At 36.9% G+C, this 14,079-nt stretch overlaps 1 protein-coding gene across 6 annotated transcripts in view; it reads right to left on the bottom strand.

Annotated features, from left to right (window-relative positions):
- Positions 1–14,079, bottom strand: part of FERMT1 (FERM domain containing kindlin 1) — a 67,257-nt gene that overhangs the window by 10,971 nt on the left and 42,207 nt on the right. For all 6 annotated transcript variants that reach the window (XR_009535176.1, XM_060122700.1, XM_060122701.1 and 3 more), the window contains one exon: positions 710–834. Coding sequence is in view for 5 of the 6 variants with exons in the window: in XM_060122700.1 (XP_059978683.1) it covers positions 710–834 (125 nt within the window). In the remaining variant the exon portion in view is untranslated. The remainder of the gene's footprint in view (positions 1–709; positions 835–14,079) is intronic.

Below are 14,079 nucleotides of genomic sequence, written 5' to 3' on the forward strand. Positions count from 1 at the left end.
AATATCAGATGTGCATCTAAAATAAAGACTTTGAACATAAGCTCCTCAGATTTGGTTCTCTTCTGAAAAACTGAGGAGCAGGCTGATAACATTAATTAAAGGATAACTAGATAAGTTATGAACATAACATGGATAAATAAAAATATTTCTTTTATGGATTTCTTAAATAATCATCAGTTGAATTCATTTTTCAGGTTGATTTGGCTATTCTAACTCATATAATCAGTTATTGAATATAAGCTTTGAAATGAATTAAAGCAGAGGGAATCCTCTGATTGTCACAATGATAAGGGAATTGAGTGCACTAGTTAATTAAATTTTTAGTTAATGGAGTTACCAGTACACTCACGGCCACTTTCAGAAATCAGGCACAAAAGTGATACTGAATTACACATAATTGTTTTGGAATTCAGAGTGTTTTTCAGGATCCAACAATGTCTAATGTACTATGTTTATGACACCAATTACCACCACTTCAGAGAGTTGGACACACTGGGAAAGAAGGGACAGCATAACACAAATAACCATTCACTGGTTTGCATTTCAGGTCCATGTTTCACAGGGAGGAGGAGCTGCAGGCAGGCGGTCACTGACAACCTGTGACATAAGAGGTTCCTCTGGGAGTGAAGCTGCTTCACTGGTGGGAGTCTTGGCTTTCATCCGCTTGCTGGGCCATGACAAGCCATACCAAGATATTGGACCCTCTTACCTCTAAGATTTAGTTTTTCTACTGGTTCTCCTTGTTCAAGTTCCTTATTTTTAAAGTAGGCTATAGACGTGTCTTTAAAGACGAACCAATATTGTTTGAAAGCTTTTAATATTAGCTTCTTGGGCCTGCAAATTAAAGTACAGTAAGCATTTGAAAAAGCATCCAGAAATGTAGGACACATTGCAAATTCAAGTGGATCAAGATGCTCTAGGGACCCTTTGAAACAACATCCTCTGTATTTTTAAAAATAATTTTCAAATTGCTAACTCATTTCTAAAAACTGAAAATGGGGTTTTGATATGAGATGCAGAAGTTAACGCAAAATCTCAGGAGCTAGACCACCTGGGGCTACACTCTGGCTCTGCTACTGTATAAATGTGTGACCCTGGAAAAGACACTTCATCCTTCTGGGCCACATGTACTACTTCTGTGTGATGGGAGAGTATCAGCCTCCAGTTCATAGGGCTTTTGTGAGGATGGAAAGAGGGAATCTCTATAAGGTACCTGGCAAACTGAAGTGCTCAACAAATTATTATTATTATTACTATGATGATGATGTGAGAAACATCCATGAATCTGGTGACATCTAAAATTTCAGTTTACTTCTTGAACCTGAAAAAGCTGTCTATACGGACAACACAATCTTCAGATTATCAGACATAAAAATCAGATATAAAGGTACTTTTCTGTGCTATCCTCTTGACCCTTAAGAGAAACCATGAGAAAATTCCTAGTGAGCCATGGAAATCACCAAAATCTACAGCTAATCTACATAGACTCACTCTTATTAAAAAATATTTTGGCACAACATTGTAAATCAACTATACTTCAATTTAAAAATATTTTGGGGGAAGACCTCCAACCATGATATCCATTGGGGCCAGAAAACTTTGTACTCTGGGCTAGACAAGGTTGGCAATGCCAATGGCAGGCCTCAGCTGGGTCATTCAAAATAGAAAACAAGAGATCGAGCTGGGGAGTAGGGAAGGGGATACAGATGGACAGAGAAAAGGTAATAGGAATTGTATGTGGTTTAATGGAACAATCCCAGCCTTGGGGGTGCATCAGGGTATCTCATGTCTGAGGAGTAGATTTCTGCATTCAAGAACAGAGGAAGAGAGGAAGCTTGGGCTTAACTGCACTCATATATAATTTGGGGTAAGTCTTTTAACATGTCAGTACTAGTCTTTCATTAGCTAAAAATGTGCTATCCTTAACACCAGGATAAGAGAGAATATGTTCATTAAAAAACCAATGTATTACAGGAGATTATTATATAAAAATCACACAATAAAACTGAAAAACATTATACGGAGTTAATAGTTCTAGGATTTAGAAAATCACTACCTTAAAATAGTATTTATCATGTTGAGAGTTGTAGGTACTATAATTCTAAGGAACATATTTAAAAGATTACTTGTCTAAGAATCAGAGTCTCTAAAGTTAATATTTTCAAAATAAAATCTAAAGACACAGCCTACAACCAAAAGACAGTGAAGTCTCAGTTTAGTCCTAGGCATCTAAATATTTCTATTCAGAATTAAGAATGAAACTCTGCTTCTCTATTTTAACTGGACTTTAAGAGTATCAAAAGATCTTAAATTCCCTCTACTATTTTCTTCCAGGTTGGTTCATCCTCCAGCTGCTTTTGCATATCCCCAAAACTAATGATGTTCCAGAGGCTGAGGCAGGGCAGGGAAGGAGGAGTGGAGAAGGTGGCTGGGTGGGGAATGGTGCACACAAGAATGAGATAGTTTTTTGTACACTGAAAACTAGATGACGCTGTTGAAAGAAATTGGAGAAGACACAAATAAATGGAAAGATATTCCATGCTCATGAACTGGAAGAATTAACATTGTTAAAATGTCCATTTTACTTAAAGAAATCTACAGATTATAAGCAATCCCAAAGATATTTTTCACAGAAATAGAATAAAAAATTCTAAAGTCTGTATGAAACCACAAAAGACTCTGAATAGCAAAAGCAATCCTAAGGGGGAAAACAAAACAAAACAAAATGAAATGAAACAAAACAAACAAACAAATGAAAAAACAAAGCTGGAGGTATCACCCACCCTGATTTTAAACTAAATCACAAAGCCATAGTAATCAAAACAGCATGGTATTGGCAGAAAAACCCATGCGGTTATGGACAATTAATTTATGACAAAGGTGCAAAGTACATACAATGGAGAAAGAATAGTCTCTTCAATAAATGGTGCTGGAAAAACTGGACTGCTACAGGCAAAAAATGAAACGAGATCACCATCTCACACCATACACAAAAAACAACTCAAAATGGATTAAAGACTTGAATGTAAGTCTTAACCATACCTAAAACCATAAACTACTAGAAGAAAACATAGGCAGTATGCCTATGTTTGCTAACATTGCTAAGACATTGGTCTTAGCAATATCTTTCTAGATAAATCTCCTCAGGCAAGGGAAAAAAAAGCAAACATTTAAAAATTGGATAACATAAAACTGAGAAGCTTCTGCACAACAAAGGAAACAATCAACAAAATGAACAGACAACCTACTGAATGGGAGAAGATGTTTGCAAATGGTATATCCAATAAGGCATTAATATCCAAAATATATAAAGAGCTCATACAACTCAACAACAACAAAAAACAAACAACCCAATTAAAAACCGGGCAGAGGAGCTGAATAGACATTTTCCCAAAGGCATACAGGTGGCCAACAGGTACATGAAAAGATGTTCAACATCACTAATTATTAGGGAAATGCAAATCAAAACTACAAGGTTAAAATCATCTCATGCCTGTTAGATTGGCTATTATAAAAAATACAAGAAATAACAAGTATTGGTGAGGTTGTGGAGAAAAGGGAACCCTCATACGCTGTTGGTAGGAATGCAAACCAGTGTAGCCACCATGGAAAAAAATACGGAGATTCCTCAAAAAATTAAGAATAGAACTACCATAGAACCCAGCAATTTCATTTCTGGGTATTTATCCATAGAATACGAGAACACTAATTTGAAAAGATATATACACCTTTATGTTCACTGTGGCATTATTTATTGCCAAGATATGGAAACAACCAAAGTGTCCATCGATAAATGAACAGATAAAGAAGATGTGGTATGTATATGTATATGAATATATACATATATATTCACAATGGAATATTAGCCACAAAATAGAATGAAATCTTGCCATTTGTGGCCACATGGATGGACTTTGAGGGTATTATGTTAAGTTAAATAAGTCAGACAGAGAAAGATAAACACCATATGATTTCACTCATGTGTGGAATACAAAGAACTAATAAAAAAACAAAAGACAAAATAAATGAACAAACCAAACCAAACCAAAACAAACACCTAGATAACAGAGATCAAAGTAGTAGTTACTAGAGGGGTAGGGGTGGGGCAGGGGTGGCAAAATGGGTAAAGGGGATCAACTGTATGGTGATGGATAGAAACTAAATTTTTGGTGGTGAGCACACTGTAGGGTATACAGGAGTAGAAATATAATGTTGTACATATGAAACATATAATGTTATAAATCAATGTTATCTTAATAAAAATAAATTTCAGAAAACCAAAAAACAAAACAAGCAATCAATAAATGTTACCTGAAGTATGACCAAAAAAAAAAAAAAAAAGAAAAGAGACAGTGTCAAATACTCATGGAGCTTGTAATTAAAAGAGGGAAATGTATAAGTAAATAAATATAATAAAATGTGGTAAGTCATACCACAAGGACATAGGAGTGGTGAGTAACAGAGTACACAACATTTAAACATAGAATGAAGGATCAATAAGAATTTGATGGGAGGAACAGGGAAAAGAAATTTCAAAAAGAAAAGTTCAGGGACTTCCCTGGTGGTGCAGTGGTTAAGAATCCACCTGCCAATGCAGGGGACATGGGTTTGATCCCTGGTCTGGGAAGATCCCACATGTCATGGAGCAACTAAGCCCATGTGCCACAACTACTGAGCCTGCGTGCTGCAACTACTGAAGCCCATGTGCCTAGAGCCCGTGTTCCGCAACAAGAGAAGCCACAGCAATGAGAAGCCCACACACCGCAACGAAGCGTAGCCCCCACTCACCACAACTAGAGGAAGCTCACATGCAGCAACAAAAACCTAACACAGCCAAAAATAAATAAAATTAAAAAAAAAAAAAAGTTCAGGCAACTGCATGTGCAAAATGCAGAGAAGAATCAGAGCCTGGCACCTTGCTGGTAGGAGTTGGGTCAACACTTCTTGGACATCTGCCTCATGCTGGGTGCCAGGCTGAGCCATGGAAATGGACAAAGAGGCAGTTTCTGAGGCTACAGCATTTCCATGTGTGGGGCTGATGGGGACCAGAACAGCAAGCAGACGAGGGACACAGTGGGACTCTGAATGTCCACCTAAGGAACTGGGCTTTATTTTCTAGAAAAATGGTTCTCAAATTCTGGTGTTCATCAGAATTGGGAGGGAACTTGCTGAAGATATACAAGCCTGGGCCTAGTCCCAGAGAATCCTTCCTATTCAGCAGGTCCAGGTTAGGGCCCAGGCATCTTCATTTTAAGTAACCTTTCCTAACATGGTTCCCTCGTTTGAGAAACACAACTCCAGACCAGTGATCTCCAAACTAAAATGTGGCACACCCAATCCTTAAAATATTTTGAGTACCTACCCCCTAACATATTTACAATTATTTATTTGTAATATATTACAATATATACATTGCAAAACTTACATAAACCTAAATTAAAAATAAATATATGTGAAAAGTTTGGTTTGTTTCAAGAAGGGAGGTTGTTGCTCAGTTATACAAACCCCAGTGGAGGAAGCACACTGTTGGCCGTGTTTACTAAATCACACTATTCATATTTTAATGCCGTCTACCTGTTTGTGAAGGTTTTTGTTGAAACAAGGCTGCTAATTTCCATCTTTGCTGATGTCAATCATTCACATATGCAAATTGATCAGGATATGTTGCTCTTTAATATTTTTAATGAGTGGGTTTAAAATACACTATCACTCTTAATTTGGATGCTTTAACACAGCAAAATTCTGTTTCCAGGTTTTAAAGGTGAGCAGATAATATTGCTTTAATAGGCAGTATCATTACTGGCAACACTGTGGCAATGGAAACATTTCCAAAAAATTGTTTCAAAATGTTCTCTTCATCAGTGTCTTATAATTTTCTGCATACAGGTCTTTTTGGTAGGTTTATTCCGAGATATTTTATTCTTTCTGTTACAATGGTAAATGGGAGTGTTTTCTTAATTTCACTTTCATTTTTCATCATTAGTGTATAGGAATGCCAGAGGTTTCTGTGCATTAACTTTGTATCCTGCTACTTTAACAAATTCACTGATGAGCTTTCGTAGTTTTCTGGCAGCATCTTTAGGATTCTCTGTGTAGAGTATCATGTCATCTGCAAACAGTGACAGCTTTACTTCTTCTTTTCTGATTTGGATTCCTTTTATTTCTTTTTCTTCTCTGATTGCTGTGGCTAAAACTTCCCAAACTATGTTGAATAAGAGTGCTGAGAGTGGGCAACCTTGTCCTTTTCTTGATCTTAGTGGAAATGGTTTCAGTTTTTCACCATTAAGGACAACCTTGGCTGTGGGTTTGTCACATATGGCCTTTATTATGTTGAGGAAAGTTCCCTCTATGCCTACTTTCTGCAGTGTTTTTATCATAAATGGGTGTTGAATTTTGTCGAAAGCTTTTTCTGCATCTATTAAGATGATCATATAGTTTTTCTCTTACAATTTGTTAATATGGTGTATCACGTTGATTGATTAGCGTATATTGAAGAATCCTTGCATTCCTGGAATAAACCCCACTTGATCATGGTGTATGATCTTTTAATGTGCTGTTGGATTCTGTTTGCTAGTATTTTGTTGAGGATTTTTTGCATCTATGTTCATCAGTGATATTGGCCTGTAGTTTTCTTTCTTTGTGACATCTTTGTCTGGTTTTGGTATCAGGGTGATGGTGGCCTCGTAGAATGAGTTTGGGAGTGTTCCTCCCTCTGCTATATTTTGGAAGAGTTTGAGAAGGATAGGTGTTAGCTCTTTTCTAAATGTTTGATAGAATTCACCTGTGAAGCCACCTGGTCCTGGGCTTTTGTCTGTTGGAAGATATTTAATCACAGTTTCAATCTCAGTGCTTGTGACTGGTCTGTTCATATTTTCTATTTCTCCCTGGTTCAGTCTCAGCAGGTTGTGCATTTCAAAGAATTTGTCCATTTCTTGCAGGTTGTCCATTTTCATGGCATAGAGTTGCTTGTAGTAATCTCTCATGATCCTTTGTATTTCTGCAGTGTCAGTTGTTTCTTCTCCTTTTTCATTTCTAATTCTATTGATTTGAGTCTTCTCCCTTTTTTTTCTTGATGAGTCTGGCTAGCAGTTTATCAATTTTGTTTATCTGCTCAAAGAACCAGCTTTTAGTTTTATTGATCTTTGCTATCATTTCCTTCACTTCTTTTTCATTTATTTCTGATCTGATTTTTATGATTTCTTTCCTTCTGCTAACTTTGGGGGCTTTTTGTTCTTCTTTCTCTAATTGCTTTAGGTGCAAGGTTAGGTTGTTTATTTGAGATGTTTCCTGTTTCTTAAGGTAGAACTGTATTGCTATAAACTTACCTCTTAGAACTGCTATTGCTGCATCCCATAGGTTTTGGTTCGTTGCGTCTCCATTGTCATTTGTTTCTAGTTATTTTTTGATTTCCTCTTTGATTTCTTCAGTGATCACTTGGTTATTAAGTAGTGTATTGTTTAACCTCCATGTGTTTGTATTTTTTACAGATCTTTTCCTGTAATTGATATCTAGTCTCATAGCATTGTGGTCGGAAAAGATACTTGATACAATTTCAATTTTCTTAAATTTACCAAGGCTTGATTTGTGACCCAAGATATGATCTATCCTGGAGAATATTCCATGAGCACTTGAGAAAAATGTCTATTCTGTTGTTTTTGGAAGGAATGTCCTATAAATATCAATTCAGTCCATCTTGTTTAATGTTTCATTTAAAGCTTGTGTTTCCTTATTTATTTATTTTATTTATTTTCATTTTGGATGATCTGTCCATTGGTGAAAGTGGGGTGTTAAAGTCCCCTATTATGGCTGTTAGCATTTGCCTTATGTATTGAGGTGCTCCTATGTGGGTGCATAAATATTTACAATTGTTATATCTTCTTCTTGGATCGATCCCTTGATCATTATGTAGTGTCATTCTTTGTCTCTTGTAATAGTCTTTATTTTAAAGTCTATTTTGTCTGACATGAGAATTGCTACTCCGGCTTTCTTTTGATTTCCATTTGCATAGAATATCTTTTTCCATCCCCTTACTTTCAGTCTGTATGTGTCCCTACGTCTGAAGTGGGTCTCTTGTAGACAGCACCTGCTGAGACTGAACCAGGAAGAAATAGAAAATATGAACAGACCAATCACAAGCACTGAAATTGAAACTGTGATTAAAAATCTTCCAACAACAAAAGCCCAGGACCAGATGGCTTCACAGGCGAATTCTATCAAACATTTAGAAAAGAGCTAACACCTATCCTCAAACTCTTCCAAAATATGGCAGAGGGAGGAACACTCCCAAACTCATTCTACGAGGCCACCATCACCCCGATACCAAAACCAGACAAAGATGTCACAAAGAAAGAAAACTATAGGCCAATATCACTGATGAACATAGATGCAAAAATCTTCAAAAAAATACAAGCAAACAGAATCCAACAGCACATTAAAAGGATCATACACCATGATCAAGTGGGGTTTATTCCAGGAATGCAAGGATTCTTCAATATACGCTAATCAATCAACGTGATACACCATATTAACAAATTGAAGGAGAAAAACCATATGATCATCTCAATAGATGCAGAGAAAGTTTTTGACAAAATTCAACACCCATTTATGATAAAAACCCTGCAGAAAGTAGGCCTAGAGTAAACTTTCCTCACCATAATAAAGGCCATATATGACAAACCCACAGCCAACATTGTCCTCAATGATGAAAAACTGAAACCATTTCCAGTAAGATCAGGAAAAAGACAAGGTTGCCCACTCTCAGCACTCTTATTCAACATAGTTTTGGATGTTTTAGCCACAGCAATCAGAGAAGAAAGGGAAATAAAAGGAATCCAATTTGGAAAAAAAGAAGTAAAGCTGTCACTGTTTGCAGATGACATGATACTCTACATTTCCCATTTCCCATTGCAACAAAAATAATAAAATATCTAGGAATAAACTAAGTAGACAAAAGACCTGTATGCAGAAAATTATAAGACACTGATGAAATAAGTTAAAGATGACACAAATAGATGGAGAGATATACCATGTTCTTGGATTGGAGGAATCAACATTGTGAAAATGACTCTACTACCCAAAGTAATCTACAGATTCAATGCAATCCCTATCAAACTACCACTGGCATTTTTCACAAAACTAGAACAAAAAAATTCACAATTTGTATGGAAACACGAAAGACCCCAAATAGCCAAAGCAATCTTGAGAACGAAAAATGGAGCTGGAGGAATCAGGCTCCCTGACTTCAGACTATCCTACAAAGCTACAGTAATCAAGACAGTATGGTACTGGCACAAAAACAGAAAGATAGATCAATGGAACAGGATAGAAAGCCCAGAGATAAACCCACGTACATACGGTCACCTTATCTTTGATAAAGGAGGCAAGAATATACAGTGGAGAAAAGACAGCCTCTTCAATAAGTGGTGCTGGGAAAACTGGATAGGTACATGTAAAAGTATGAAATTAGAAAATTTCCTAACACCATACACAAAAATAAACTCAAAATGGATTAAAGACCTAAATGTAAGGCCAGACACTATCAAACTCTTATAGGAAAACATAGGCAGAACACTCTATGACAGAAATCACAGCAAGATCCTTTTTGATTCACCTCCTAGGAAAATGGAAATAAAAACAAAAATAAACAAATGGGACCTAATGAAACTTCAAAGCTTTTGCACAGTAAAGGAAACCATAAACAAGACGAAAAGGTAACCCTCAGAATGGGAGAAAATATTTGCAAATGAAGCAACTGACAAAGGATTAATCTCCAAGATTTACAAGCAGCTCATGCAGCTCAATGACAAAAAAACAAACAACCTAATCCACAAATGGGCAGACGAGCTAAATAGACATTTCTCCAAAGAAGATATACAGATTGTCAACAGACACATGAAAGAATTCTCAACATCACTAATCATTAGAGAAATGCATATCAAAACTACATTGAGGTATCACCTCACACCGGTCAGAATGGCCATCATCAGAAAATCTGCAAACAGTAAATGCTGGAGAGGGTGTGGAGAAAAGGGAACACTCTTGCACTGTTGGTGGGCATATAAATTGATACAGCCACTATGGAGAACAGTGTGGAGGTTCCTTAAAAAACTAAAATAGAACTACCATATGACCCAGCAATCCCACTACTGGGCATACACCCTGAGAAAACCATAATTCAAGAAGAGTCATGTTCCAAAATATTCATTGCAGCTCTATTTACAATAGCCAGGACATGGAAGCAACCTAAGTGTCCATCAACAGATGAATGGATAAAGAAGATGTGGCATATATATACAATGGAATATTACACAGCCAAAAAAGAAACGAAATTGAGAGATTTGTAGTGAGGTGGATGGACCTAGAGTCTTTCATACAGAGTGAAGTAAGTCAGAAAAAGAAAAACAAATGCTGTATGCTAACACATATATATGGAATCTAAGAAAAAAAGAAAAGGTCATGAAGAACTTAGGGGTAAGACGGGAATAAAGACACAGACCTACTAGAGTCTGGACTTGAGGATATGGGAAGGGGGCAGGGTAAGCTTTGAGAAAGTGAGAGAGTGGCATGGACATATATACACTACCAAACGTAAAATAGATAGCTAGTGGGAAGCAGCCGCATAGCACAGGGAGATCAGCTAGGTGGTTTGTGACCACCTAGAGGGGTGGGATAGGGAGTGTGGGAGGGAGGGAGATGCAAGAGGGAAGAGATATGGGAACATATGTATATGTATAACTGATTCACTTTGTTATAAAGCAGAAACTAACACACCATTGTAAAGCAATTTTACTCCAATAAAGATGTTAAAAAAAGCAAAAGCAAAAAATCCGCCCCCAAAACCCAAAATGTTCTCTTCACAGCATTAGTATCTTTCAAAAACTGGTTATTTTCTCACTCATTTTACAATCACCTTTTCCTAAATGACAGATTAAGTGCATTTATTATTTTGAAAGTATCTGGAGGCTCACTACTGATGGCCACTTATCATCACAGAGAGGTCAGAGATTTGGAACTTCTTTTTTTTTTTTTTGGCTGCATTGGGTCTTCGTTCCTGTGCGCAGGCTTTCTCTAGTTGCAGTGAGCAGGGGCTACTCTTCGTTGCGGTAGCAGGCTTCACATTGCAGTGACTTCTCATTGCAGAACACGGGTTCTAGGTGCATGGGCTTCAGTAGTTGCAGCACGTGGGCCCAGTAGTTGTGGCTCTTGGACTTAGTTGCTCTGTGGCATGTGGGATCTTCCCAGACCAGGGATCGAACCTGTGTCCCCTGCAGTGGCAGGTGGGTTTTTAACCAGTGAGCCACCAGGCAAGTCCCTCTTTTTTTTTTTTTAAGTATAACTCTTACAGGTAATTTTGCATGTGATAACCAGTGAGCCTTAGAGTAGGACTAAAGATTTTCGTAGTCACCCTCCATCTCTTTAAAAATACTGTAAAGATTCTACCAAATTGAAGAGTCTCTTATTTATGAACTAAATCACACTGACAGTCTTCTATAGCACATTGGGTATGTTTGACTGGAACTTCTTTGCTACAGTAACTTGATTATGAATGACTCCATGAATGAGTTTTATTTGTAACCTCTCCCTATAACCCTGCTGTGGAGCCATTTATTCCAAGGTAGTTTCTCCAACAGTGGTTACACCTTACAGTTTGGAGATAAATCATTGTTTTTATTAAATATGTAATTGACTATTAGGATTGTATCTTGCCTGATTTATATTTAAGGGTTTGTAGCAAGTAAAATGTTGAGAGATTGGGCATAAAGTTCTAGATTGATTGTTATCTTCTCTTAGCCCTTTCAAGATATCTTCCAGCCAACAAGAACAGTTTTTCCTTTATAGGAAATCTATCTTTTCTCTTTGACTTCAAAGACTTTCTCTTACCAATGGTTGGCCACACCAAGATGTACGTTTATACTGATTTATTTTGTTGGGATTTGTGATTCTTGAATTTAAGGAGTTTGTCTTCAACAATTATGGAAAATAAGCATTCTCTTTGGAATGTTTGCTTCTCCCCTTTTTTTCCTTCTGAAACTCCTAGTTGAACCTTCTCATTCTATCTATACCATATCTTCCACTTCTACCTTTCTAAGTCCTCTCTTTGTGTTTTGAACTTGATGTTTAATACATGTATTCAATTTTAAATTTCTATGACTATATTTTTCTTTTTTAGAGTTTCTAATACTGCCTTTCATTACAATTTTTACCTTTCAATGTACTTAATGATTCTAAACATACTCATTTTATGGTTTCTTCAGATTGTTCTATTACCTAAAATTATTAAAATGGCTAATCCTCTTATTTACTGGGCCTACTGACTTTTCTTTATGGTGGTTCATGAACTCACATGGTTAGTAATTTTTATTGGGAGGTTGTTTGTTTGTTTGTTTTGGGGGTGTTGCTGTTTTCTGTAGAAGGTCCACGCATGCTAGATTGTGAATATTTCCCTCCAAGTATTTTTGCAATTACATTTGCTAGGGTTTCATAGCTTTTGTGGTTCTGGACCAGTTTGTGTTTTATTTTTCAGAATTCTCTTATCATATAAGACATTTAAATTTAGATCTACATCTGTGTGTGGCACAGACCTTGGCTCTGACTTTTCAAGAGACATTTCATCTCCCCACACAGCATTCTATGCAAGGATGAACTTACTCTTCCTTTGACTGATAGGCAGTTTTTCTACTCCCTGTTAAGCAGAGAAGGCAGCTCTTGCAAGTTTCTGGCTTTAGGCAGCAGATTCAGTCCTGGCTCATAACTTTACAGGAGGCAACCCCACCTTGAATCCTGTGTGGGGATTAAAATTCCAGCCCTGAGCCATGAGAATCAATGTTCATGGCCAAACCCCCCTGTGCAGCTGAAGCTTCATTTGTAGAACTAGTTCCCTCTTCGTTTCCTGCAAGCTGAGATTTCCCAGTCTCACTTCAAGATCAACTTTGTATTGACAATTCTTTTTATCTTACCCAACATTCAAATGAATTTATAGTGAGACTGAGATTTGCATCAGATCAGAGGCCATGTTGCTAGGAAGTGAAGTTCACTATTTATATAGTGGTTCAATAGATGTGTTTAGGGGGAAAAAAAGAGCTTCACTGTCAAAGAAAAAAAAATTAAAAATCAAAGGGTTAGTTCAATGCTCTTCTCCTGCTGAGGAAAGGAGGCCCAGAGAAATGAAGGGTCTATAAGGGTCACACACCCACTAGCAGCAGAGCTCCACTCTCCAACATCTTTCCTCCCTTCCCTTCTCCTTTTCTGTTTCATCCCCACCCCCCGCTTCCTCCTTTATTATTTTCTTCCAGAAACCATATTATATTATACATTCAACGCCTTGAAACCTTTGGTAGATAAAGTGGCCACTGGTGAAATATGAGGACAACTTTGTGAGTTTTAGCATAATAATCACCCTAAAGTGATACGGATTCAGGGCTTAGTTTCAGGATATCGCTTCCTTCATCAAAAACATCTATAGGAAGAATATTGTCATTATTTGGTTTGCGAAGAGCTCAATTTGCACTATATAGAGAAAACGGCAACTGAATTTCTTTTAAGAACAATTATTAATAATTTATTAAGATATATTTGTGGATTCAAATCCTCATTTTTTTTCTGTAGCTCTGACTATAACAATATGCATGGTTGCAACTATTTATACCACGGAAGTTAAATGAATGACCCTATTGTTTGGAACCATCTGCTAAAATCACACTAAAAAAAAAAAACCTTGTAGAAACCCAGTGACAAATATTGTTACCTCCAGACGCTTGTTTCTCATTTATAGCTGATTCATTGTTCATTCTTTCCAAGTCTTTCTTTGCATTATATGTTAAAAAAAGCGACTTGTGTTTCTTTTCAAGCCAACTGACTCAGTGAAGTGTCAGCTTGTTAAGAAAAGTCAACAAACCATAAAGTAACTGATAGAGCTTCAAAAGGACCCTACTCTTTTCATCCTAACCCACCTTGGCACCATCACAAATGTGGCAGCCCTTTCTTCCCATGAAGAAGGTAAAAAACTTCTCTGCCTTTTTAACAGTTTCAGATTGACCTGAGGTGGCTGGGGAGTTTATCAGAAATACTTTAACAGGTGAA

Source organism: Lagenorhynchus albirostris, chromosome 15 (assembly GCF_949774975.1).
Source record: "Lagenorhynchus albirostris chromosome 15, mLagAlb1.1, whole genome shotgun sequence".
In the NCBI taxonomy this organism is placed as follows: Eukaryota; Metazoa; Chordata; class Mammalia; order Artiodactyla; family Delphinidae; genus Lagenorhynchus; species Lagenorhynchus albirostris.